This window comes from Budorcas taxicolor, chromosome 2, assembly GCF_023091745.1.
Source record: "Budorcas taxicolor isolate Tak-1 chromosome 2, Takin1.1, whole genome shotgun sequence".
Classification (NCBI taxonomy): domain Eukaryota; kingdom Metazoa; phylum Chordata; class Mammalia; order Artiodactyla; family Bovidae; genus Budorcas; species Budorcas taxicolor.
In genome coordinates, this window is record NC_068911.1 from 175,280,783 (window position 1) to 175,303,731 (window position 22,949).

General features: G+C 58.0%; 1 protein-coding gene across 5 annotated transcripts in view; it reads left to right on the plus strand.

Moving 5' to 3' along the window:
* HSPG2 (heparan sulfate proteoglycan 2) overlaps positions 1-22,949 on the plus strand; it is a 111,082-nt gene that overhangs the window by 32,428 nt on the left and 55,705 nt on the right. For 4 of the 5 annotated variants that reach the window (XM_052635765.1, XM_052635766.1, XM_052635769.1 and 1 more), the window contains exons 2-19: positions 3,497-3,632; positions 5,184-5,228; positions 13,311-13,420; positions 13,526-13,584; positions 13,888-14,048; positions 15,135-15,185; positions 15,611-15,739; positions 15,939-16,193; positions 16,294-16,413; positions 18,317-18,448; positions 18,641-18,785; positions 18,884-19,035; positions 19,133-19,279; positions 20,702-20,865; positions 21,021-21,200; positions 21,291-21,487; positions 21,596-21,743; positions 22,463-22,590. In XM_052635765.1, the coding sequence (XP_052491725.1) occupies positions 3,497-3,632; positions 5,184-5,228; positions 13,311-13,420; positions 13,526-13,584; positions 13,888-14,048; positions 15,135-15,185; positions 15,611-15,739; positions 15,939-16,193; positions 16,294-16,413; positions 18,317-18,448; positions 18,641-18,785; positions 18,884-19,035; positions 19,133-19,279; positions 20,702-20,865; positions 21,021-21,200; positions 21,291-21,487; positions 21,596-21,743; positions 22,463-22,590 (2,459 nt within the window). The remainder of the gene's footprint in view (positions 1-3,496; positions 3,633-5,183; positions 5,229-13,310; positions 13,421-13,525; positions 13,585-13,887; positions 14,049-15,134; positions 15,186-15,610; positions 15,740-15,938; positions 16,194-16,293; positions 16,414-18,316; positions 18,449-18,640; positions 18,786-18,883; positions 19,036-19,132; positions 19,280-20,701; positions 20,866-21,020; positions 21,201-21,290; positions 21,488-21,595; positions 21,744-22,462; positions 22,591-22,949) is intronic. The other variant, XM_052635770.1, reaches the window with a different exon arrangement.

Here is a 22,949-nt window from a genome sequence, read left to right on the forward strand (position 1 = left end):
TTTACAGTGGGGCTGCCTGACCCCTAACCTGGGCTAACAGCTACAGAATCCTTTGAGTGCCTGTCGCGTAGGAAGTGCTCAGTGAATGTTGGTTCTTTTTATTCCCCACGTAGACTCCGAACTTTCCAGGTCTGAATCCAAATTCCCTTCAGTGATCAAGTCTCAGACTCTGGGTCTCTTTCTGGAAGCTTCTTTCCGGTCTGGCGGCATCTCCCTTTCCAGATGTGAAATACAGCTGCTAAAACCTCTTGTTCTTCAGCTTTTCGCAAGTGAAGTCTCTGCTCTTGCTGGCTTGTCCCTTGCTGCAGGCCCTTATCTGACCCCAAAGCCTTAGACTGTGGGGTAGGGGCTGCAAGCGGGGCAAGCTGGCATGCGATGAGCCCATTCCCCAGGTTCCCTGGGGTGGAGGGAGCTCCGGTCCAGGGCCCGACACGCTCTGGATTCTCCCCCCTCACTGCAGATGTGTGTTCCCAACATTTTTTCCAAGATGAATCTCGTGTTGCTATTTCCTGTCCAGTCCCAAGCCCCAGTGGCCTCTCCCTCCCTGCAAAAAAGCCCTGGACCTTGCTTACCACCAGGGTTTTCTTTTCCAGACAGTGGCCTGCTGTCTCTGGGGTGCCAGGAATCTCTGTGCCCCAGGTGTGCCATCCCCGGCCTTGTTTGCATGTGGGAGGGGGAGGGCTGGCAGTGATGCAAAGAGAGGCCTCCCCAGCTGGGGAGGATCCTGCCCCGCTAGCCTCCTCTACCCAGAGTCAGTGCCCCTGCACCAGCCCTAGCCTCACACTCCCCTTAGGCCAATCAGGGCCTGCGTAGGACCCACCCGAGGGGTAGGGAACATTGTTCTCTACCCCTAGCCAGGAGAGAAGGGAGAACCTCTGATGTTGGACTGGTCTTGTGGTTCTTAACCAGTGAGTGTCAGAATGCCTGAGCAGGCATGACATTAACCCTCCCACCTGGGGTGGGGAGATGACTCAGTGTCTCTGAGGAAGAGCCCAGGAATCTATTTCTCACCAGCTCCTGGAGGTTCTAAAGCTTATTCCTGGATGCAGACCTCATGGGCATGGCCCAGAAGTCCACTGGCCACCCAGGGCAGGAATGGGCATTTGACCCAAGGGAGAGGGAAGGGAGAGAAGGAACGAGAGGAGGAATTTGCCCATGGATTGTGAGAGGAAGGGGCTTAAGACTATAGCAGGGGATAGACATGGGCAGTGCAGACCTTCCACAAGGCTTGGTAGCACTGCCAAAACAAAGATGACCCAAGGGGGGAGATACATACAGACTGCCCGGGGCTGAGTGGTACCTTCAGAGCAAAGTAATGCTCAGGAAGCAGCTGGAATGAATAGGTGATGACACTTTTGTCCATTCATTCAAGCACTTATTGAACATGGGCTGCTGAGAAAGCAGAGATGAGCTCATCACAGTCCCTGCTTTCAAGGTGCCGTCATTCCAGTGCAGGTACAGCCATTCCACGGTGAGCCCCAGACGGTCCAGAACCCAGCCTGGGGGCAGAGGAGTCATAACTACTCCTCCCAGAAGAGAGTTTCTTTTGAGTCATCTTTATTGGGGTATAAAGTACGTGCAATAAAACATACCCATTTTAAGTGTACAGTTCAGTAATAGGAATGAGACCTATTGATTATATACCCAGGGGACCGTTATTCCAAAAGGTCTCCTGTGCCCCTTCCTGGCCGATCTTCCTGTCATTATAGGTTAGACTGATCCCCGCCGGAGTTTCGTTGAAATGGAATCGTACGGTATGGTGTTTTCTCTGCCTTCTTTCACTCAGCACAAAGTGTTTGAGATTCATCCCTGTTTCCAGGCCTATCGGAATGTGTTCTGGTTTGTGACTGAGTAGTTAGAGGAGGTGGTGGTGTTTAGCTGCGTTTCGGAGGATGGATGGGAGTTAGCCAGATAAACAAAAGGAGGAAGGGCATTCCAGCAGAGAGACCAGCGTGAGAAAAGGCCAGAGGCTCCAGGGACATGGTTGGTGTGAAGGAGAGGGACTGACTGTCTGGTTTTTTCCTTCTCCTTGGGTGTCTCTCCTTGTCTAGCCAGTGAGGGCTGGGTTTGGTTTTCACAAGGGAGCCTATTTCCTTCTGGCCGGGCTGGGCTCCCCAGATAGGGCTGAGGCCAAGACACTCATGCCAGGCCATCTGGAACTGGACGTGTGGACCCGTGCACTCTTGTGCTTGGAGACACCGCGGTTCCCTTAGGCTCCGCTCGGTTTGTTTTCCTTTCCGTTATCTTGTAAAACTCCTTTGGAAACGCCTCAGTCTGGTCTAGGGGCTTCCCAAGTGGCGCAGTGGTAAAGAATCCGCCCGCCAGTACAGGAAATGTGGGTTCGATCCCTGGGTCAGGAAGATCCGCTGGAGAAGGGAATGGCTACCCACTCCAGTATTCTTGCCTGGAAATTTCCATGCACAGAGGAGCCTGGTGGGCTATATAGTCCATGGGGTTGCAAAGGGTCGGACACAACTGAGAACTCAGCGTGCACACACACATACACACGATATTGTCTAAAGGGAAAGAGGCCTTCACTGCCCACACCCACCCCTGAGAAACAGGGGTCACGGCCGCTGGGGCCCTTCTGCACCGGCCTGCTGGGTGCGGGGTCCGAGCTGCCCCTGTGTTGAACTGAGCTGCAGCTCGTGCTGGGCTCAGCGCCACCCGAGGTCACGTGGAGTTGACACCATGGTGACCTGCCCCCTTTCAGCCCAGCTGCTGGGCCCCACCCCCGCCCCTGGGCGCACAGATGAGCCGGTCAGTGTGGCCACGAGTGCCAGAGCTGATCTCCAACGTGGCTGGAATGTGTCCCCTGTGGCCTGGAGACTCAGAGGCCAGTCTGAGGCAGAGACAAGTGGCCAAGATGGCTGGGGCGGGGGTGGTGGGGGGAGGCACTGTTGGAGACCGCAGCTTCGGTTGACTCCCCCTCCATCTCTGCTTCTGTCTCCCATTTGTGCTGAACCCTGGCCGCCCTGTCACTTGCCCACACCCCTCGTCTGCACCGGCCCTGGCCACCCGCTACCTGCCTGCGTCTCCCGGCCCCCTAACTCATGTCCTGGCTATCACTTGCCTTCTCCCGAGGGAAGAGGAGTTGTCACTTACCAAAGCGGTTTTAAGTGTATTGTCAGGACTTCTCTGGTGGTCCAGTGGTTAGCACTCTGTGCATCCACTGCAGGGGGCTCAGGTTTGATCCCTCGTCAAGGAACTAGGATCCTGCAGGCCATGCAGTGTGGCCACAAAAGAAAGAAAGAAAAAAAAAGTGTAAGTTCACTATTTGTTTATTTGAGGATTTATTCAGTGGCTAATGAGATTTGGGGAAACTGAGTCAAAAACAGTGGTATAGCCTCAGCCTGACTGTCTTTGCCAAATCACTTCTGACTTGACCACTGGAGGGCCTTGGTGTGGGACTCTGGGTCCCCCCTTTGAGAAGAGGGGCCCCGGGCTTGGCAGGAATTGGAGAGTTTGACACAGTTGTTTGGGTGGTGTCCCACAGGTGACCCACGGGCTGAGGGCATACGATGGCTTGTCCCTGCCAGAAGATGCAGAAACAATCACAGCCGGCCGGGCGGGCTGGAGCTACTCAGACCTTTCTGATGACGAGGACTTCCTGGCTGATGAGGCCTCCGGAGGTGAGCAGGCCGTTCTGGTGGCCGGGAGTGGAGGGGGTCAGGGTGGAGTTTGGGCACTTCCCAGCGGTCCTGAAGGAGGCCCCAAGATACTTGCCCAAGGTGGCCCCTCTAGAGATGGACTAAGAAAGATAGGGAAGCAACCTAAGTGTCCATCAGCAGATGCCTGGATAAAGAAAATATGGTACATATAGGCAATGGAGTACTATTTAGCAGTTAAATAAAAATGACATTTTGCCCTTTGTGGCAACATGGATGGAGTTGGAGGGCATTGTGCTAAGTGGAATAAGTCAGTTGGAGAAAGACAGATACCGTATGATATCAATTGTATGTGGAGTCTAAAATATACAACTAGTGAATATAGCAAAAAAGAAACAGGCTCACAGATGTGGAGGACGAACTAGTGGTTACCAGTGGGTGTGGGGAAAGGGGAAGAGGCAGTATAAGGGTAGGAGAGTAAAAGGCGCAAACTATTAGATATAAAGTAAGCTACAAGGATAGACTGTACCACATGAGATATAGCCACTATCTTAAAAGAACTGTAATGGAGTATAACCTTTGAAACTTTCGAATTATAGGAACTCCCCAGCGGTTCAGTGGCTGGGCGCTTTCACTGCTAGGGCCTGGGTTCAGCCCCTGGTCAGGGAGCTGAGATCTTGCAGCACACACGCATCAACCCTCCCCCCAAAATTGTGAATCACTGTATTGTATACCTGTAAACTGTATAATATTGTACAGCAACTATACCTCAATTTTAAAAAAAATTTAGGAAAAAAAGAAATGGGCTAAGAGCTGTGTGCATCCTGAGCCCTGGTCCCAGTGAGCCCAGGACCCCTCACTAACGCCTGTGTGACCCCAGGCTGGTGGCTGCTTCTCCGCACAGCCCAGGATAAGCTAGACTTAAGGGGAAGGTGGTGGGCAATGCACAGTAGAGGGTGGTTACGGTCCCGAGACCCCCCTACTCCACTTCCTCCCATCCTCACCTAGAGGCGGGTCTGACTTGGCCCCGCCCACTCCATCCAGCCTGGACCACACCGTCATTAATGGAGGCTTCCTACAGTTTTTACAGGCAGCCCTGCCTAGGTGTGGAGGGGAGACTACAGCTGTGTTTTATTTCATGTCAGGCTTCCCTGGTGGCTCAGCTGGTAAAGAATCCGCCTGCAATGCGGGAGACCTGGCTTCGATCCCTGGGTTGGGAAGATCCCCTGGAGAAGGGAAAGGCTCCCCACTCCAGTATTCTGGCCTGGAGAATCCCATGGACTGTATAGTCCATGGGGATCACAAAGAGTTGGATACAACTGAGTAACTTTCACTTTCGCTTTTTATGCCAAGCCGCATGGCCTGTGGGATCTCAGTTCCCCGCCCAGGGATCGAACCTGAGTTCCCTGCATTAGAAGCACCCAGTCTTAACCCCTGGACCACCAGGGAAGTCCCAACAGCTATGTTTTCATGATCTTCCCCACCATGTACTGGGCGCGCAGAGCCACGCCTGACAACCAGTAGGTACTCAACGAAGATTAGTTGTTGCTGAAAAAGTCCTTCTTCTGCTTGTAGACGGTGTGGGCAGCGGTGACCTGGGCAGCGGGGACTTCCAGATGGGTAAGTATCTGGGGACAGCACACAGACCCTGGGGAATCCCAGCCCCAGAGGCTCCATCTCCTGGGCTGAGGGCCTTGAGGCCTCCTTGCATCTGCCATGGGGGCGGTCTCATCCCCACCAAGTGACAGCTGTGTGCCTGGATTGGCCGGTCCTTACGAGGTTGGGGGTGTCCGGGTTCTCTGCCTGCCTGTGTTGGGAAATGCCCAGTTCCGATGGGACCAAGTGTCAGCCGCTCAGCATCCAAAGTCAGAATCTCACCTCCCAGGGCGGCTCAGCCGTGGAGTCCTTCCCCAGAGGCTTCCTTGGGGTGACCGATGCAGAGCGGGGGCAGGGATGGGTGGACCGAGGGGCTCTATGGCTCACGCATTTGGATGGGCCAGGATCTGGGCCTGGAAGGGAACCTGACTTAGGTTGGGTCACCTACTGGGAGGCCGGGGTTCCTGGGTTGAGGAAAGAGGGCTGCCTTCATAGGGGGGAAGGAATCAGGCCTCAGTCAGCTGCCCACTCTGCCAGCACCCCACATGTACAGCCAGAGCAGGGGCTGGCCCAGCACGGGGAGGGGGCTCAGAGTCTCTGTTTTCTCCCACCCTGGGATTCTGGGCAGAGAAAGAACAAGCCGGCACAAGACCCAGGGGTACCGTATGGTTCCTGCTGCCTTCTCTGGGAGTACCTGGGCACAGGGTGATCGGGGCCAAGGACGGAGCTCAGCTTGGAGGCACTGCTGGGCGGCCCCGCCGCATCCCCAGCGCTGCCCACCCCAGCGGGTTGGCATGAGTCTGGGGTGGTGGGATCGCCTTCTTTCCGCCCGGTGCCTCGGGGCCATCCAGTGCTGGAGGGTGGGGCATCCTCACTGGGCCAGTACAGACTGGAGGGTTGGCCCCTGGGTGGCGCGGTCCTGCCCGTGACCTCCCAGCACTTGGAACTCAGACCCCGTCTGAAGCTGCTCCCTGTGTCCGTCTCCGCAGGGCTACAGCTGCTGAGATCTGGGTGGGGCCGGAGTGGGGGTGTCAGATGGGTCCCAGGCACACAAGGCATCCCTAGAATGACCTGTGCTGACACATCGCTGGAGCTGCCTCCTGCCAAGGCTGCCTGCTGGGACACTGGTCCCGTCCACCCTGTCCCTTCAGAAACATCCAGGACCCTGTCCCACGAGGCTGCTCTGAGTGGGTCTTGCTAGCCCTCCTGCTCCCCTGAGAAGCTACAATGGGAGGGAGAAGGCAGAGGCGGGGGCAGGGTGAGCGAGAGGAGGCAGCGGGTGGTGGTGGGGGGGTGACCAAGGGCAGGGCAGAAGCCTCTCCTGGTGAGTGGGGCTCATCCATGGGAAGGTGTGGGGACTTAGGCCCTCCAGGCCCCAACGTTGGCTCCAGCCCACTGCCCTTGAGGCAGGTCCAGGCAGCTGGGCTGAATCTTAGCCCCAGAGGCCGCAGATAAATCTCCCTGACTCCCAGGGTCCATGGGCCTGCTTCGGCCTTGCCCAAGGGCAGTTCCCTCCTTCCTCCGGTAAGCGAGGGCGGTCCTGACCATAAGCTGAGCCACGCCCAGGCGGCGGAGCATCTGAGATGCCTCCTCCCTCTCCTCTTCCCTGGGGCAGGGGCCTGGCTCTCCTCAGCTCTGTCCCAGCCCCGTACCCCCCAAGCCCTGAATGCCAGTACCCCATCCCAGCCAGCCCCAGGCTCTGCCTCCCCCCACCTTGGGACCCTGCCCAGCTCCCCTCACCCCATTGCTTCCAGTCTTCCGACGGCCTCCGTCTCTCTCCGGCTCTTGTCCGCCCTGCAACAGCCTGTCTGGTTGTCTCTGCCGCGCCTGCCTTGGGCTGTCTCCGTCCCGCTGTCTGTGTGTCTGTCTCATCCGCGCCTGTTCCCCTCTCTCCAACCTTTCCTCCCTCTGTCTGTTGGACACCCCATCCCTGCGTCCAGGCCTCCGTCTTTCCCTCACTCCATTCCGCCTTCGTCTCATCTTTCCTCTGCTTCTCCCCACCACGCCCTCCCTGCGTCTCTGTGTCGGTCGCGTCTCCGACTCCATCTCTCAGTGTCGGCTTCACCTCTTTCTGTTTTCTGTCTCCGCCTCTGTCTCTCCCATTGGCCTCTCCCCCTCCCTGTGTCTCTGCCCCTCCTCGCCTCCTTCTCTGCTGCTCCGCCCGGGGACCCCCTCCCACGGCCGGTGTGATGACCAGCAGTCTCCTCTGACGGCGGGGACTCGCTTCCCTTCTCCCCTCCGACCGCCTCTCTCCCATTTCGTCCCTCCTTCCTTGTGGGTCCTCTTTTCCTCCCCAGCCCACCGCCCCTGCCCTCGTGGGCCCCACCTGCTCCCTTGCCCCTTCCCCGTCGGGCGTAGGATCTAAGCTCACGGCTTAGCGGGCCTGGGGTGCCGGTTAGGCAAGGTGGGTACAATGACCCCTCGGGGCGAAGGCCCTAGAGTCTGGAGATGACTTGGATCCACCTCAGGCCTGGCCGATCCCGGGCCCACCCAGGGGACCCTGAAGGACTATCCTGGCAGTCTGGAGCCCCAGTGAGCGGGGAGGAAATTCTGTTGAGTGGGAACTGGGTATAGAGAGTAAGTGGAGTGGGCGACTCCAGGCCCTGGGGGTGGTCCCCACCCCCACCCGGGGTGCCAGGCTGCTCTGGGCCTTCCGCCCCTTCAGGCTTGAGTTGAGCTGTCCAGATGGGGTCAGATGAGGGCCAGCAAGGAGACAGCTGGCCAGGGCAGGCGCCACCCCCCCACCCCCACCCCGGAGAGCACTCCCACCGCGGGCCACCCCCCAGCAGCCGCCTCGGTCCAGGTGGTCGGTTCCTGAAGCAGACGCGGCCTCACCTTGTGCCCAGGCCCTCCGCTACCTGCGCCAGGAAGGGTGCTCACACCGACCGTGCCCTGAGTCTGGGAGGAGGCGGGGGCAGGGGCAGGCTGGAGGGTCCATGCCCTTCCCAGGCCCTGGGAGAAAGGGGCTTTTGTGGAGCCTGGCCCCCTCCCGGCCCAACCCCCCCGACAGTGGGCACATTCCTGGGCAGAGGCCTGGCCTCCTCAGCCCGCGCTGGGCCATGGGGCGGAGGCCGGAGGCCAGAGGCCGGGGTGGAGACTCAATGGGCCTCTGTGCCAGCTCACAAGAGGCCTCTGTGGCCGAGCTCACGGCCCTCACGCTCCAGCCCATGGGGCCCTGCCCGCCTGGCCCCCGGCAGCCCTGCCCAGCCCAGCCCCGTCGTCCAGTGCGCCCTCACGGGCACCCTCCCTTGTGGGCACCCCGGCCGTGCTTGCTGTCGCGTGGCTGCCATCCCCGTTCCCTGGGGGCTTGCTCAGTGAGCCGCCGAGGTGGGGGAGGGGTCCTGGCGTGGAGTTGGGGTGCACCGCCGGGGGGCCTGAGAGGTAGCGTGCAGGGGCAGGAGGATGGGCCCAGCTCTGCCGCCCGCCTGCGGGTCTTCTACCACTTCTCTGCGCCCCCTTCTCCCTCAGGGGCTCCGCAGCTGTGGTTCCTCCCGCCTGGAATCCTCTTCTCCCAGCCGTGCACACCCCCGCCCCCCGCCCGCCCGCCCGGCACTTCGCCCTCTGCCTCTGAGCATGCCCCTCGGAGGGGAGGCCTTACCTTACCCCAGCGCGCCCGCTCCCCCCACCCTCACTTTTTCCTTCCCCCATAGTCCAGATATTCCTCGACCATGTGTTTTATTTCCTTTCTTCTCCCCCTCCAAAGTCATCTCCATGGGGGCAGAAATCGTCCCTTATGAAGTTCACTGCTATATTCCCTACCCCTAGAACATGGCTAGCTTATTCAGTTCAGTTCAGTCACTCAGTCGTGTCCGACTCTTCGCGACCCCATGGACTGCAGCATGCCAGGCCTCCCTGTCCATCACCAACTCCCGGAGCTCGCTCAGACTCAGCCCCTCGCTCAACTCATTGAGTTGGTGATGCCATCCAACCATCTCATCCTCTGTCCTCCTCTCCTCATCCCGCCTTCAATCTTTCCCAGCATCAGGGTCTTTTCAAAGGAGTCAGCTCTTCGCATCAGGTGGCCAAAGTATTGGCCTAGCTTATTAAAGACCTTCAATATAGATCCGATAAAGCCACGAATGCCCCTCTCAGATGGGAGGAAATAAAACCAAGTCCATTCCTTCGGTTTGTCTTAAAGACCAGAGATAATCCAGCTAACCTTTGCTGCCCCTAGTGTGTGCCAGATGCTGTTATAAGCATTTTCTATTCCTCATCTTAGTTTATCCTCACAACAGCCCTCTGGGGTGGACACTACTCTTTTCCCTGTTTTATAGATGAGGAAACCGAGGCTCAGAAACATAAGTAACTTTCTCAAGGCCACAGGGCAATTTTCAATTATTTTCATTAGAAGTGGCAATTTTGCTCAGAGACTGAGCTTTTAAGCACTAAGCTTAGTTCAGTTCAGTCGCTCAGTCGTGTCCGACTCTTTGCGACCCCATGAATCGCAGCACGCCAGGCCTCCCTGTCCATCACCAACTCCCGGAGTTCACTCAGAGTCGCGTCCATCGAGTCAGTGATGCCATCCAGCCATCTCATCCTCTGTCGTCCCCTTCTCCTCCTGCTCCCAATCCCTCCCAGCATCAGAGTCTTTTCCAATGAGTCAACTCTTCACATGAGGTGGCTAAAGTACTGGAGTTTCAGCTTCAGCATCATTCCTTCCAAAGAAATCCCAGGGCTGATCTCCTTCGGAATGGACTGGTTGGATCTCCTTGCAGTCCAAGGGACCCTCAAGAGTCTTCTCCAACACCACAGTTCAAAAGCATCAATTCTTCGGTGCTCAGCCTTCTTCACAGTCCAACTCTCACATCCATACATGACCACAGGAAAAACCACAGCCTTGACTAGACGGACCTTAGTCGGCAAAGTAATGTCTCTGCTTTTGAATATACTATCTAGGTTGGTCATAACTTTTCTTCCAAGGAGTAAGCTTAATTTCATGGCTGCAGTCACCATCTGCAGTGATTTTGGAGCCCCCCAAAATAAAGTCTGACACTGTTTCCACTGTTTCCCCATCTATTTCCCATGAAGTGATGGGACCGGATGCCATGATCTTCGTTTTCTGAAGAAAACGAAGCTTAAAAGGCAGCTTTTAAGAGGCAGCTTTTAAGCTGCCTCTCCTTTAGTAATAGTTCAGGTTATGTTGCCTCTACTATGTGCCAGGCCCCTACTATGTCCCACTATGTGTGTGTGTGTGTGTGTGTGTGTGTGTGTGTATACACATGTATGCTCCATTTACAACTCATATTTAAAACTTCTGTCTCATCCGGCACCATAGATGTCACGTGAGTGTGTGTGCCTCGGTTCTTTGTCTCGTCACAACCAAGATTTGGAGCGACGGACATTAAAGCCCTTGGCACATCACAGCTCTCGGGTCTTGGACAAACCGTGTTATAGCTCTTAGGCAAATGAGTGTCACAGCTCTATTTTATTTAGAAGATAGCAGGAGACTCCATCCTCAAAGCGTGAGGGCATGCCAACCCAAAGACTTGAAGGGAAGCAAGTGGAGGAGCATGTAGGGGAGGGGGAGAGAGAGAGGGAGAGAGAGAGAAAGAGCGCACGCACGCGGGGGAGAGAGAGAGAAAGCGCTTTGGCTCCTCCTTCTATATATTTTTTTCCTCCACCTGGGCCTGCCCTATGCAAATTGGGCTTAGCCAGGAGTGCTGTTTGTTGTATCTGAAGTCTTCGCTCTGGTCCTCGGACCTTCCTTTGACGTTCCTTGTTATAAGCCACCGCCATTTTGGACTCCTTTTTCCTATTCTACCTACCTAACATTCCCCCCTCAAGAGATGGGAGGCCCAATTCTTTGGGAATAGGGGCGTCGAGGTCTTTCTGGCTACTTCCTGCTGAACTGGGGCGGTGAGGGGTATTGGGCTTCCCCCTCTTGCTAGTCTCAAGCCTCAGAGTCCTTACAGCGGTGTCCATCTAAGGGTGTGATATTTTCCGTGGTCAGCTGGAGTTTTATGTCTCTGTTGAACCGGCACTGCATGTTGTAGCTTGTTGACCTGGGCAGAGACAAAGCAAGTTAGACAATTGACAGTGCATGGAATAATCATAAGCAGCATCAATATGGCATAACACGGACTAGTAGGGGCATTAGTCAAGTTTAAATTTACATCGCCAGGATGGCTCAAGTCCCTCCTTATTCAGGGATCAGAAGATCTATCTCCTGTCTGTTTTGGAGTACAATCTCTGTCAAGCTGTGTTGGCTATTTAGAGCTATCCTGAGAAATCTTATCCCCAGAAACTAGATTTTGTGGGTGTTCATTAGAATGGCACTCATTGGTAGTCCTGAATAGGTGTCTGAGATCTCCCAGGGCTCACAGGTGTATTGATTTTGGGGGTGCTCATTAGAATGGCACCCATTGGTAGTCCTGAATAAGTGTCTGAGATCTCCCAGGGCTCACAGGTGTATTGATTTTGGGGGTGCTCATTAGAATGGCACCCATTGGTAGTCCTGAATAAGTGTCTGAGATCTCCCAGGGCTCACAGGTGTATTGATTTTGGGGGTGCTCATTAGAATGGCACCCATTGGTAGTCCTGAATAAGTATCTGAGATCTCCCAGGGCTCACAGGTGTATTGATTTTGGGGGTGCTCATTAGAATGGCACCCATTGGTAGTCCTGAATAGGTGTCTGAGATCTCCCAGGGGCTCACAGGTATATTGATTTGGGGGGTGCTCATTAGAATGGCACTCACTGGTAGCCCTGAGTAGGTGTCTGGGATCTCCCAGGGCTCACAGGTGTACTGAGTGTCCTCTTCTGTCTTCTTCCACGGCTTGGCTCGTGAGTAGTGAATCCAGGAGTCATGTCCTGGTACCTTGACTGCTGTGGGGGTAGAAAGTATTACAGGGTAGGGGCCCTTCCAAGTGGGCTGGAGCTGAGCCTTTGGGGACCCATCTTTACAGACTTTAATAACTCATGAACGTGAGACGATTTAATGTGCATTAAATGTATACAGCAGTTGCTCAGTAAACAGTAGGTGTAAGTGTATGCTCACACCAATCTGCTGTGAATTTATTCAGCCATCACATATTAGGCACCTGCAGTGTGCCAGGCACTGTGCAGGCACTGGGGGTACCGGGGTAAATGAGATCTGAGGTTCCCCCCCATCACATTTATCGTCTAGCAGTAGAGAGAAAGATGACAGCATCTTCTGATTCCCTAGTACTTGCTCCTTGCCTGGGGCTGCATCTTCGCACACAGGGAGGTGGCCTTGTAAGCATGCTCTCATTTATTCCCCACTGCATCCTGGTGCAGTAAATGTAATTAATATCTGCATTTGACCAAAACGGAAACAGAAGTTCGGAGAGGTGAGGTCCGTGCCTGAGATGTGGCTGACCTCAGAACCCACAGTCTCTGTGATGGTGCTCTGTAGGCCCTTGTAACCGTGTCAGAGCTATGCCACTTTGAGGGTAGAAGGTACACTGATGGGAGAAACCAAGTGGCTGGAGGACCCCGGAGGAGGGGTCTCTATCAGCCAGGCTTGGGAAAGGAAGGCAGCTCAGGCAGCCTTCTTGGAGGAGGTAGGTGATGGCTGAACTAACCCCTGAAGGATGAGTAGGCACTGGTGTGAGTTGGGGGTGGAAGGAGGAGAAACATGTCACGGTCTCTTTCGAGTAATTTCTGTACCAATAAAAAGCACGGGTGGGGGTGGCGGGAATCCCCTGGCTGCCCAGTGGTTAGGACTCAGCACTTTCACTTCTGAGGCCCTGGTTTGATCCCTAGTTTGGGACCTAATATCCCACAAGGAGTGTGGTGCAACCAAAGGAAAAAATATTTCTCTGCCAGGCCACCTCCTCTGGAGCGTCCACCTTGTCACTCAGCCTTCCTCTGAGCCAGGGGAGGCCTCCTCTTTTGCACCATCACTTGGGATCTGGATTGGGCCGTTTTCCCTGTTAAGCCCTTTGCTCAAGTTCAAGGCCTGGGTTTTGAGCCCTGGGCAGTCCTGCTGGGCACAGCTGTGGGCACACAGGTGTCGGCCTCAGCTGGAGGCCTCCAGGGACTGTCTTCCTATCTCCACCCACTGGCCCAGCTGCCTGAGGGCCCCGTTCTGCCAGTCTGGGCCCCTCATAGTGACACCCCCCCAACCCCCAACTCCTTTTTGCAGTTTATTTCCGAGCGCTGGTAAATTTCACTCACTCCATTGACTATAGCCCTCAGCTGGAGGACGCAGGCTCCGAGGAGTTCCGAGAGGTGTCGGAGGCTGTGGTAGACACGGTGAGGTGAAGGGGCTTTTGCGGGAGGTGCTCCCTGAGTGTGGCGGGGCAGGACTGAAGGTGGGGTGAAGGGTCCGGAGACTGATGGCGCCGTGTCCCTCTCCAGCTGGAGTCAGAGTACCTGAAGATCCCTGGAGACCAGGTTGTCAGCGTGGTGTTCATCAAGTGAGGGGGGCCCTGGGAGAGGGGGAGCTGGTGTGGGGTGGGCAAGGACGGGGAGGAGCCCCAGGGGCGGGTGGGCAGCAGGAGGGGCCCAAGGGGCAGCCCCACTCTGGGTGGAAATTCAAAGACTGGTGGAGGGGTAGTTTGGACCTTCACTTGCCCCACGTCAGGTGCAGGCTGTCCAGGAGCCGGGGTTGGGGGGGAGAGTTGAAATCAGGCCTGAGCATCAGGCAGGGCCCCCGGGGCAGGAGCTGAGACCACAGGCGTCTTCCTCCCCTTTCCACCCTGCCCCCCACCCACCCCCAGAGAGCTGGACGGCTGGGTCTTTGTGGAGCTGGATGTGGGCTCGGAAGGGAATGCCGATGGGGCCCAGATTCAGGAGGTGCTGCACGGCGTTATCTCCAGCGGCTCCATCGCCTCCTACATCACCTCTCCCCAGGGATTCCAGTTCCGACGCCTGGGCACAGGTGAGCCCATCCTGGAGCCGGGGGCGACCCCCTCCGGTTTCTCAGACTCATGTGCGCCCCCTCCCTGCTTTCAGTGTCCCCACCATGGGCCCTTCTAGTTTGGCCTTTCATACTGGTAGCGACAGGGAGCTCACCACCTTGTGAATCTTCCCCATCAATTGTTGTGCAATCTTATCTTGGGTTGAGCAACATCCGTGTCCTCCAGCGGGTACCCATGAGACCTGGTTTCTGCTTTTCTCTCTATTAACCTCTTTGCATCAACAATAGGTAGTAAATTCCTTTCTTCACACAGTGCTTTCAGGTCCAAGATACTTTTCTGTTTAATCACCAACAGTTACTCACTGAGCCCTGACTGTATGCACGCCACTCCCATTCAGACTTCACAGTAATTCCTATGATGTAGATATTACTTCTCCTGTTTTAGAGACAAGGGCCCTGAGGCCCAGTGAGGGAAAAATGGTTGCTCCAAACCCACATACACAGAGAGAGCAAAAGCCAGGATGCAGACCAAACTCTGCGTTTGTGCTGGTTTTGCCAGAACCTGTGAGAAGCGCAGCTCAGAGACCACAGGAAGCTGGCCCCAGGCACACAGCTGTTGGACGCACAGCTTGTACCTTTGAACCTTCCGTGGGGCCCAGCTTTCTTTTCATTGCACCCTCTGACTCACATTCCAGCTCCTGGAGTGTTTTCTTGAGCCAAACAGTCCCAGTTCATTCCTCACGGGCTGGGAGTCCCCATCCCAGTCTGCATCTCAGTCCTCTCTCTGGACATGTCACCCTCCTCCCTGACTATGGAACCCAGAACTGAACAAACTCCACCCCTACCATGGTGTGACCCCATCAGAAAAACACAGGGTGAAACCGTCACCTCCCTTGTTCTGCACATCACACCTCAGTTAATGTGCCCACAGATCAAGTTTGTTCCTTGGCATCCCCAGGCCCAGATCAAGACGCCTGGGGACCTAGTCCTCTTCCTCCCACTTTTCAATGAGTCCTTCTGGCTAGGGAGGGTAGGATGGGGCCGGCTCAGCCCTGTGAGCCCCCAGCTCCCAGGTGGGATGGCTACTGATCACACCTTCCTTTCCAGCACAGACACCCCCGCCCCCCCCGGCCGCTGTGGCGGCCGCAGTGACACCAGGTGAGCGTGTAAAGCCAGACCCAGGCCAAGCTGGGGCACTAGAGAAGCTAATGGATGGAGGGCAAGGCAGGATGAGGGCGTGGTGGCCGGGCACAGTGCACCGGCCGCCCCCCCTCCCCTTCCTCTTCATCCTCGCTAGGCCTGGCTGTGGCCTGCCCACGTGTGCTCCGGTGGTTGCATGGTGTGGCATGCCAGCTGCGTGTGGGGTCCGCACGGGGGATGGGTGAGGCCGCTGCCACAGAGCCCACGTCCCACGTGTGCTGTGATGCGTCCACCGTGCGTGCTCTGGGCCCTTGCTGAGCCAGAAACTACTGGGCCTGACACAGAGCCCCAGAACCCCGTCCCAGCTCTGCAGTGCCTGTGTCCCCCCGACATCGTCCACCGATGTCCCGCCTGCCCCTCTGACGGCCCCCCCACCCCCACAGTGCCCCAGGTCCCCAGAGCCTGCACCGAGGCGGAGTTTGCCTGCCACCGCTATAATGAGTGTGTGCCCCTGGAGTACCACTGTGACCGGAGGCCTGACTGCAGGGACATGTCTGACGAGCTCGATTGTGGTGAGGGGCTGTGTGGGCACTCGGTGGCCTCCACGTCAGCCTGGGAGGGGGGTGCCGGGAGAGTTTGCTGCAGGCGAGAGGGGAGGTGGGCAGGGACCCGGGAGGGGTGGTAACAGGGTCAGGGGCCTGGGGACGGGGCGGGGGGCCAGGGGAGAGGAGCCGCCCCCGCGTGCCAATGCTGAGCGGGCTCTGTCCACAGAGGAGCCGATGCCCACACTCAGCTCCCAGCTGCCCCATCTGGGGGCCACTCCACCGCCGCCAGCCCAACCAGAAGCACTCCCTACCCAGCAGCGCCCAGTCACCCCAGCCCCCCAGGCCGCACTGCCCAGCCCAGGCAGGCCTGTGCCCTGTGGGCCGCATGAAGCTGCGTGTCACAGCGGACACTGCATCCCCAAAGACTATGTGTGCGACGGGCAAGAGGACTGCGCCGATGGCAGTGATGAAGTGGACTGCGGTGCGGGCCGGGCAGGGGCGCGGGGCAGGGGTCCGGGTGCTGGGGGTGAGGGAGAGGCCCCGGAGGCCTCTGGCTGAACCCTGGCCCGGTGGTCCCCCAGGTCCCACCCCGCCCTGTGAGCCCAATGAGTTCCCCTGTGGAAACGGGCACTGTGCCCTCAAACTCTGGCGCTGCGATGGCGACTTTGACTGTGAGGACCACACCGACGAGGCCGACTGCCGTGAGTGTCCGCCCCACTGGCCGCGCTCCCCGAGCCCCGACCCTTCTCTGGCGGGTCTGGGGACAGACTTGTCAGGTCTCTCTCTCTGATGCTGAGCTGACCTTTGTAGCAAACACCATGGCTAGATAGCCGGTGGTTAGTGTCTCTTTATTTGTTACTGTTTGTCACATGTGCTTGTGTGGGGGTCAGATGAGTGGCTGAGTAGGCTTGATAAACCAGGGTCCCTTGATGATGGATTTGTGAGGCAAAGCTTCTCGTTAAGGCCCTGGAGGTTTTTCATCTAGAGCTGGTTCTGCTTCATTTGTTCCTCCATCTGCAGCTTTTCATCCACGTAACCATTCAGCCACCCACGATCTGTCCGTCGGTCCAACATCCTCTCTTCCCCCCGTCCATCTGTCCACCCACCATCCACCCATCTATTCATCCGTTGCTGAGCTGCAAAGCCCCTCATCAACCTGTCCATCCAGTGTCCTTCCTCCTGTCCACTGCACCATAAATTCCACCATAAATCCCTCTGTCCATCTACCCATCTGTCCAGCATCATTCCTCCCATCCATCTCTTCTCCATCCGTCCATCCATCATTCATCCACGCATTATCCATCTTGCCAGCTCCCCATTCCGCTAGCCATTCATGGAGCCAGCATCTTTCCCGCCTCCCGTGCATCTGTCCAGCCACCCTTCTCTCCACTGCCCACCCATCCGCCTAGGCAGTGTGATAGACACTGTAACAGTTAAGTGGGTGAGCCTGGAGAGCCAGAGGCCACCCCAGGTAGCATCTTGCGTGTCCGATCCCATGAGGCTAAGCCAGGGGCCTGTTAGTCCGAGACTGAGGATAATGGAAGCCTTGCTCTGTGACCCCGGGTCACAGTCTGAGCGTGCTGATGTTCCGAATGTCCACGGGTCCAGCCTCTCCTCCTCGCCTCCCCCGCCGTCCCTGCTTCACAGCAAACCCTGGAGAGAGAAGGGCAGCATCGTGCTGCAGACTGGCAGAGTTTTATGTCACTGCTCTGTGACTCCAAGCTTGCCTGACAACCCAGCCCCTTGAGAGAGAGAAGTAATTGAGGGTTTTAGTTGAAAAGTGCTTCTCGGAGGCCTCTGCAGGGCAACAGTCCAAGGAAAGCCAAGTCCTTGCTGACCGAGTGCAGAACAGAGGGCCCGTGAAAGGGGAGTGGCTCTGGGGGCTGGTGGGGTCTTGGGAAGAGCAGTAGGTGGGTCCTCCTGGCCTCTTCTGAGCTCCCCCTCTGTGGCTGGGTGGCCTCTGCTCCTACACCCCTCTGCCTTGTCTGTCGCTGCCTGTGTATCTATCTCAAGCTCCGTCTCCCTGAAGAAGAACGTCAGTTAGCATCTACTAGAGATGCCTAGCTGGGGCCCAACCCTGGGGCTGGGTCGGCTCCAGGCCTCTGACCAGCCCATGGACGGCTGTCTCGGGTCAGCTGCCACCCCGGGCCCCTTAGAGGGGTGCGGAACAGCGAGATTGGGGCTGCAGCAGGCCCTCGCTAAAGGCCTTTCCAGTAGACAGACGTGCCCAGGCAGCACCCGGTGTCCCAAGGTACTGGCTCCTGGGGCCATGCCTTTGATCTTGTGTGTCTCTGGTGGCTGGATGGGGAAGGAGCCGCGTGACTGCTGTGCCGGGTGTGACTGTTTCAGGGGATACAGGTGGAGTGTGTTGGACGGATGACTGGGGACCACGACATTGTGGGCAGTGTCGTGGTGGCAGAGTCTGGGCCTGGTCAGGGGGCCTGTGTTGTCATGCAGGCAAGATGAGAACGTGATCCTAGGAACACCCAGAGAAGGTGGGCAGCCTGGGCTGGGGGCCATAAGTAGGCAAGGGCTTGGTGGGGTGGGGGTGGGTCCTCCCTGAGGGCAGTGCCTGCTGCCTACACCACCTGGCTCTGTCCCCAGCCGTCAAGCGCCCCGAGGACGTCTGTGGGCCCACCAAGTTCCGCTGCGTGTCCACAAACACCTGCATCCCGGCCAGCTTCCACTGTGACGAGGAGAGCGACTGTCCGGACCGCAGCGACGAGTTTGGCTGCAGTGAGCGGGGAGCTGGGGGGCGAGCTCTGGGCCCGGGGCCCCTCACCGCGGCCTCCCCACCCCGGGCCCTCCTCCTCCCCCCTCGGTGCCTCCCACCCCCGCGGCCCCTCCCCGCGGCCTCCCCACCCCGGCCCCCTCCTCCTCCCCCCTCGGTGCCTCCCACCCCTCACTCCTGCTCGCTTCTTCCCCCAGTGCCTCCCCAGGTGGTGACCCCTCCCCAGGAGCTGATCCAGGCTTCCCGGGGCCAGACGGTGACCTTCACCTGCGTGGCCATCGGCGTCCCCACCCCTATCATCAACTGGAGACTCAATTGGGGCCACATCCCCTCACATCCCAGGTGTGGCTCTGGTCCTGGCAGCGGGCTGGGGCTGGAGGGGAGGTGCGGCCAGCCGGCCCAGCCCGACCCCTGCCTCTTGTCTCGGGGGTGCCCACCAGGGTGATGGTGACCAGTGAGGGCGGCCGCAGTACGCTGACCATCCACGGCGTGAAGGAGGCAGACCAGGGTGCCTACACCTGTGAGGCCATGAACGCCCGAGGCATGGTGTTCGGCATTCCCGACGGCGTCCTGGAGCTCATCCCACAGCGGGGTACGGCCCAGCAAGGCAGGCGGGCACCGGGCGCGGGGCGGGAGCCGGGCTTGTCCGCCAGGGACCGGCTGTAGCCTACTCCCGTGCCACCCTGCAGGTCCCTGCCCTGACGGGCACTTCTACCTGGAGCACAGCGCCTCCTGCCTACCCTGCTTCTGCTTCGGCGTCACCAACGTGTGCCAGAGCAGCCGCCGCTTCCGGGACCAGATCCGGCTGCGCTTTGACCAGCCCAACGACTTCAAGGGTGCGTTGGTGGGCGGGAGACGGGCACCAGGCTCCTGCAGGCTCAGAGGGCAGACAGTCGGGAAAGTAGCATATGCTCTGGACAGGTGGAGCCAGTCCAGGGAGGCACACGGGGTTGCTGAAGAAATGCCGAGCCCTGCGGGAAAAGCATTTCGGGGGAAAACAAGCTCTTTTAGGAGAAATGAAATCTACAGCTGATACCCATCTGCATTACCTGATGAAGAGGGCGGGCCATGGAGCCACAGTCCAGGCTCTGACTCTGACCCTCACTGCCGTGGGCCCTTGGCCAAGTTACCTGCCAAGTTACCTACCTAGTGTCTCCGTTTTCTCATCTACAAAACGAGGATAAAACATCACCCACCCAGGTTGTTATAAGGACCTGGTGCGCGTAAGCCACTCAGAATAGTGCTTTGTCCGTGGGAAGTGCCCAGCTCCCTGTTGTCACCCCCAGCATCCGCATCCTGCAGAATGGAGAGGCGCTAGTGACCCAGAGCGTAAGAGCCCAGGCTTTGGCGTATTCTTAGCCCGGAGCTGACTTCTTGATGCACCACTTACTACTGCCTGTGTGACTTTGAGACTCTTGGCTTCTTTGGGCCTGTTTTCCCAAACGTAAAGTCAGGCAGCTGGCCTCAGTTCTCTCGCACTCTGAGAGGCAGGATGGCATGAGCCTTGACTTCAGACGGACCTGGGTTCAGGCACATTTCCATTATCGCAGAAAGTTCTCTTGGATGGTTAGTGCTGCCCTAGAGATCCGGGAGGATGCTGCAGAGAGAATTCCTGTGTGTGGGGGGGGTGTGTGTGTGTGCGTGTGTATAGGACACAGCTGGACCCAAGGACCCATCATTACAACAGCCACAGTAACAGCTATTGAGTTTTTGAGCACGCACTTTGTGTTCCGCTCTGTTTTAAGCATTTGGTGTCAGTCTGCTCACTTTAGCTTCCTGATAACCCTGTGATGCAAGCCACTGTTGCCCCCATTTTATAGATAGAGAAACTAAGGCCTTTGCTCAGATTCACACACCTGGAGGGTGGTGGAACCAGGACTTGGGCACCCATTCTTCAGTCCACTGTAGCTTTCTACTACCCCCTGGGGCTCTTCCAGCCCTGACAGTCCACGGATCTACTGGCAAGCAAAGGCTCGAGAAGTCCTGCAGCAGAGATTCCTTGACCGTGGGGTTCCCAGATGGTTCCCCACTCTCGTTCGGCAGCATTGGCTTTGCCTGGAGAGCGCTTTGGGAAATGCTGCTCCAGGAATTCAGTAGGGGGAAAAAAAAACTTGGCTTTTATTTGACTTTGGGAGAGAGACTGACGTTCCCTCTAAATCATACTTCTCTCAGAATTTTCCATTTCTCTGGACTACCACCCGGGTTGCTGTCGCGGGCAGGCATGTGCATGGCAGTCATCCCTCCCCTGTGCCCCCCAGGCGTGAACGTGACGATGCCCGCGCAGCCCGGCATGCCACCCGTCTCCTCCACCCAGCTGCAGATCGACACCGCTCTGCAGGAGTTCCAGCTGGTCGACCTGTCCCGACGCTTCCTGGTCCACGACTCCTTCTGGGCTCTGCCCGAGCAGTTCCTGGGCAACAAGGTGACGGGGCCACCCTGGGTAGGGAGGGGCCCAGTACCCCGCACCCATGCTCGGAGCCTGCCTGTACTCCGCTCCCTCTAAAGCTGGGAGGGGGCGCCCAGTGAGCGTCGCATGTGCCCACGGCTGCCCGCCCTGACCCGCCCTGCCCCGGCCAGGTGGACTCCTACGGTGGCTCCCTGCGCTTCCGGGTGCGCTATGAGCTGGCACGCGGCACGCTGGAGCCAGTGCAGCGGCCGGACGTGGTCCTTGTGGGCGCCGGCCACCGCCTGCTCTCCCGGGGCCACACGCCCTCCCAGCCGGGGGTCCCGAACCAGCGCCAGGTCCAGCTCTCTGAGGTACGTGGGGCCTGCTCCCCCGGGGGTACAGGCTGGGCAGGTGCTGATGCACGACCTCCCCCGACACCCCGACCTTTGTTCCCCACCCAGGAGCACTGGGTGCATGAGTCTGGCCGGCCGGTGCAGCGGGCAGAGATGCTGCAGGTGCTGCAGAGCCTGGAGGCGGTGCTCATCCAGACGGTGTACGACCACAAGATGGCCAGCGTGGGGCTGAGTGACGTGGCCATGGATACCACCGTCACCTACGCCACCAGCCACGGCCGCGCCCACAGCGTTGAGGAGTGCAGGTGCCTGACCCAGCCAAATGAGAGACTGCAGAGGCCCTGGCAGAGGTCGGGGAGAAACCGCCAGGCTTCACGGTCCCTGCAGCCACCGTCTTGGTTCTGTCCCCACAGATGCCCCATCGGCTATTCCGGCTTGTCCTGTGAGAGCTGTGATGCCCACTTCACCCGGGTGCCCGGGGGGCCCTACCTGGGCACCTGCTCTGGCTGCAACTGCAATGGCCACGCCAGCTCTTGTGACCCTGTGTATGGCCACTGCCTGGTGAGTCATGCCGTCTGGCACTGGATACTGGCTAGGCAAGAGCAGGGTGGGCGGTTCCAGCTGAGAATTCCCTGTGCCCGGAAGCTTAGCACAGGCCTCTAGAATGACTGCTGTGGCTGCCACACAAGTTCTCGTGACCTCTGGATGCATTAACAGAAATATTATGTCCAGATAAGGGAGGTGAAAGTCCTACTCTTCACTTTGGTCTAATCAATCACTCCTGGAGAATACGGCATAAAGCATGGCCCTAAGCAGGCTGTTCCTAACAAGAAGGAGCCTATAAATCTTACATTATTTCTTAGGAAGGGTGGAGGGAGCTGGAATTGGGAGCTGAGAGAAGGTTCAAGCAGGGAAAACAATTATCTCCCAAGTCCCTGAACAGCTATCAGGGGTAGAAGGAACTGCCTACAGAGGGAGAACTGGCCAATGGGTACTGATTGGAAGAAGAATGTGGGTTTAGGTCAGTACAGGGCAGGTGTTTGGAACCATCTATGGGACAGGCTGCCATTGGGGTGATGAACTCCCCGTCAGGATGGAGCTGATGTTCCCCTCTCTGCAAAGCTGTGGGGTAATTCCTGCATGACCGAGGACACTGATCCAGACAGCCTCGGAACCCCACCCTCATGGAGCCCCATCTGGTCCAGTGTGGCCCCACGTCGGGTGGCGGGGGCACAGGGCTGCTCCACCCAACCTGAGCGCCTCCCTCCCTTTCCCCACAGAACTGCCAGCACAACACGGAGGGACCACAGTGCAACAAATGCAAGGCGGGCTTCTTCGGGGACGCCACCAAGGCCACAGCCACTGCCTGCCGGCCCTGCCCTTGCCCATACATCGACGCCTCCCGCAGGTCAGGCCCGGCTCGGGAGGGGCAGGCGGGCGGGGAGCGCGGACAGGGGAGTGGGCCCGGGGCATCCTCTGGGCAGGGAGGCGGGAGACCTGGTTTCGGAGGCTCGCCTGGTCGATAAATTGCCCTCGGCCCCTCGACCTCTCTGGGCCTGGCTCCTGTTCCAGGCAGCGGGCCCCTCTGTCTTTCTAGTGCCTCGGTGAGGCTGCAGCCCTAGAGAAGGCGGACCTCGGGACTCCCCTGGCTGGTGGTCAGCGGTCCGGATTATCCGCTTCCTCTGCAGGGGGCCTGAGTGCAAACCCTGGCTGGGGAACTGATATCCCACATGCTTCACAGAGCAGCCAAAATAAATAAAATATCTT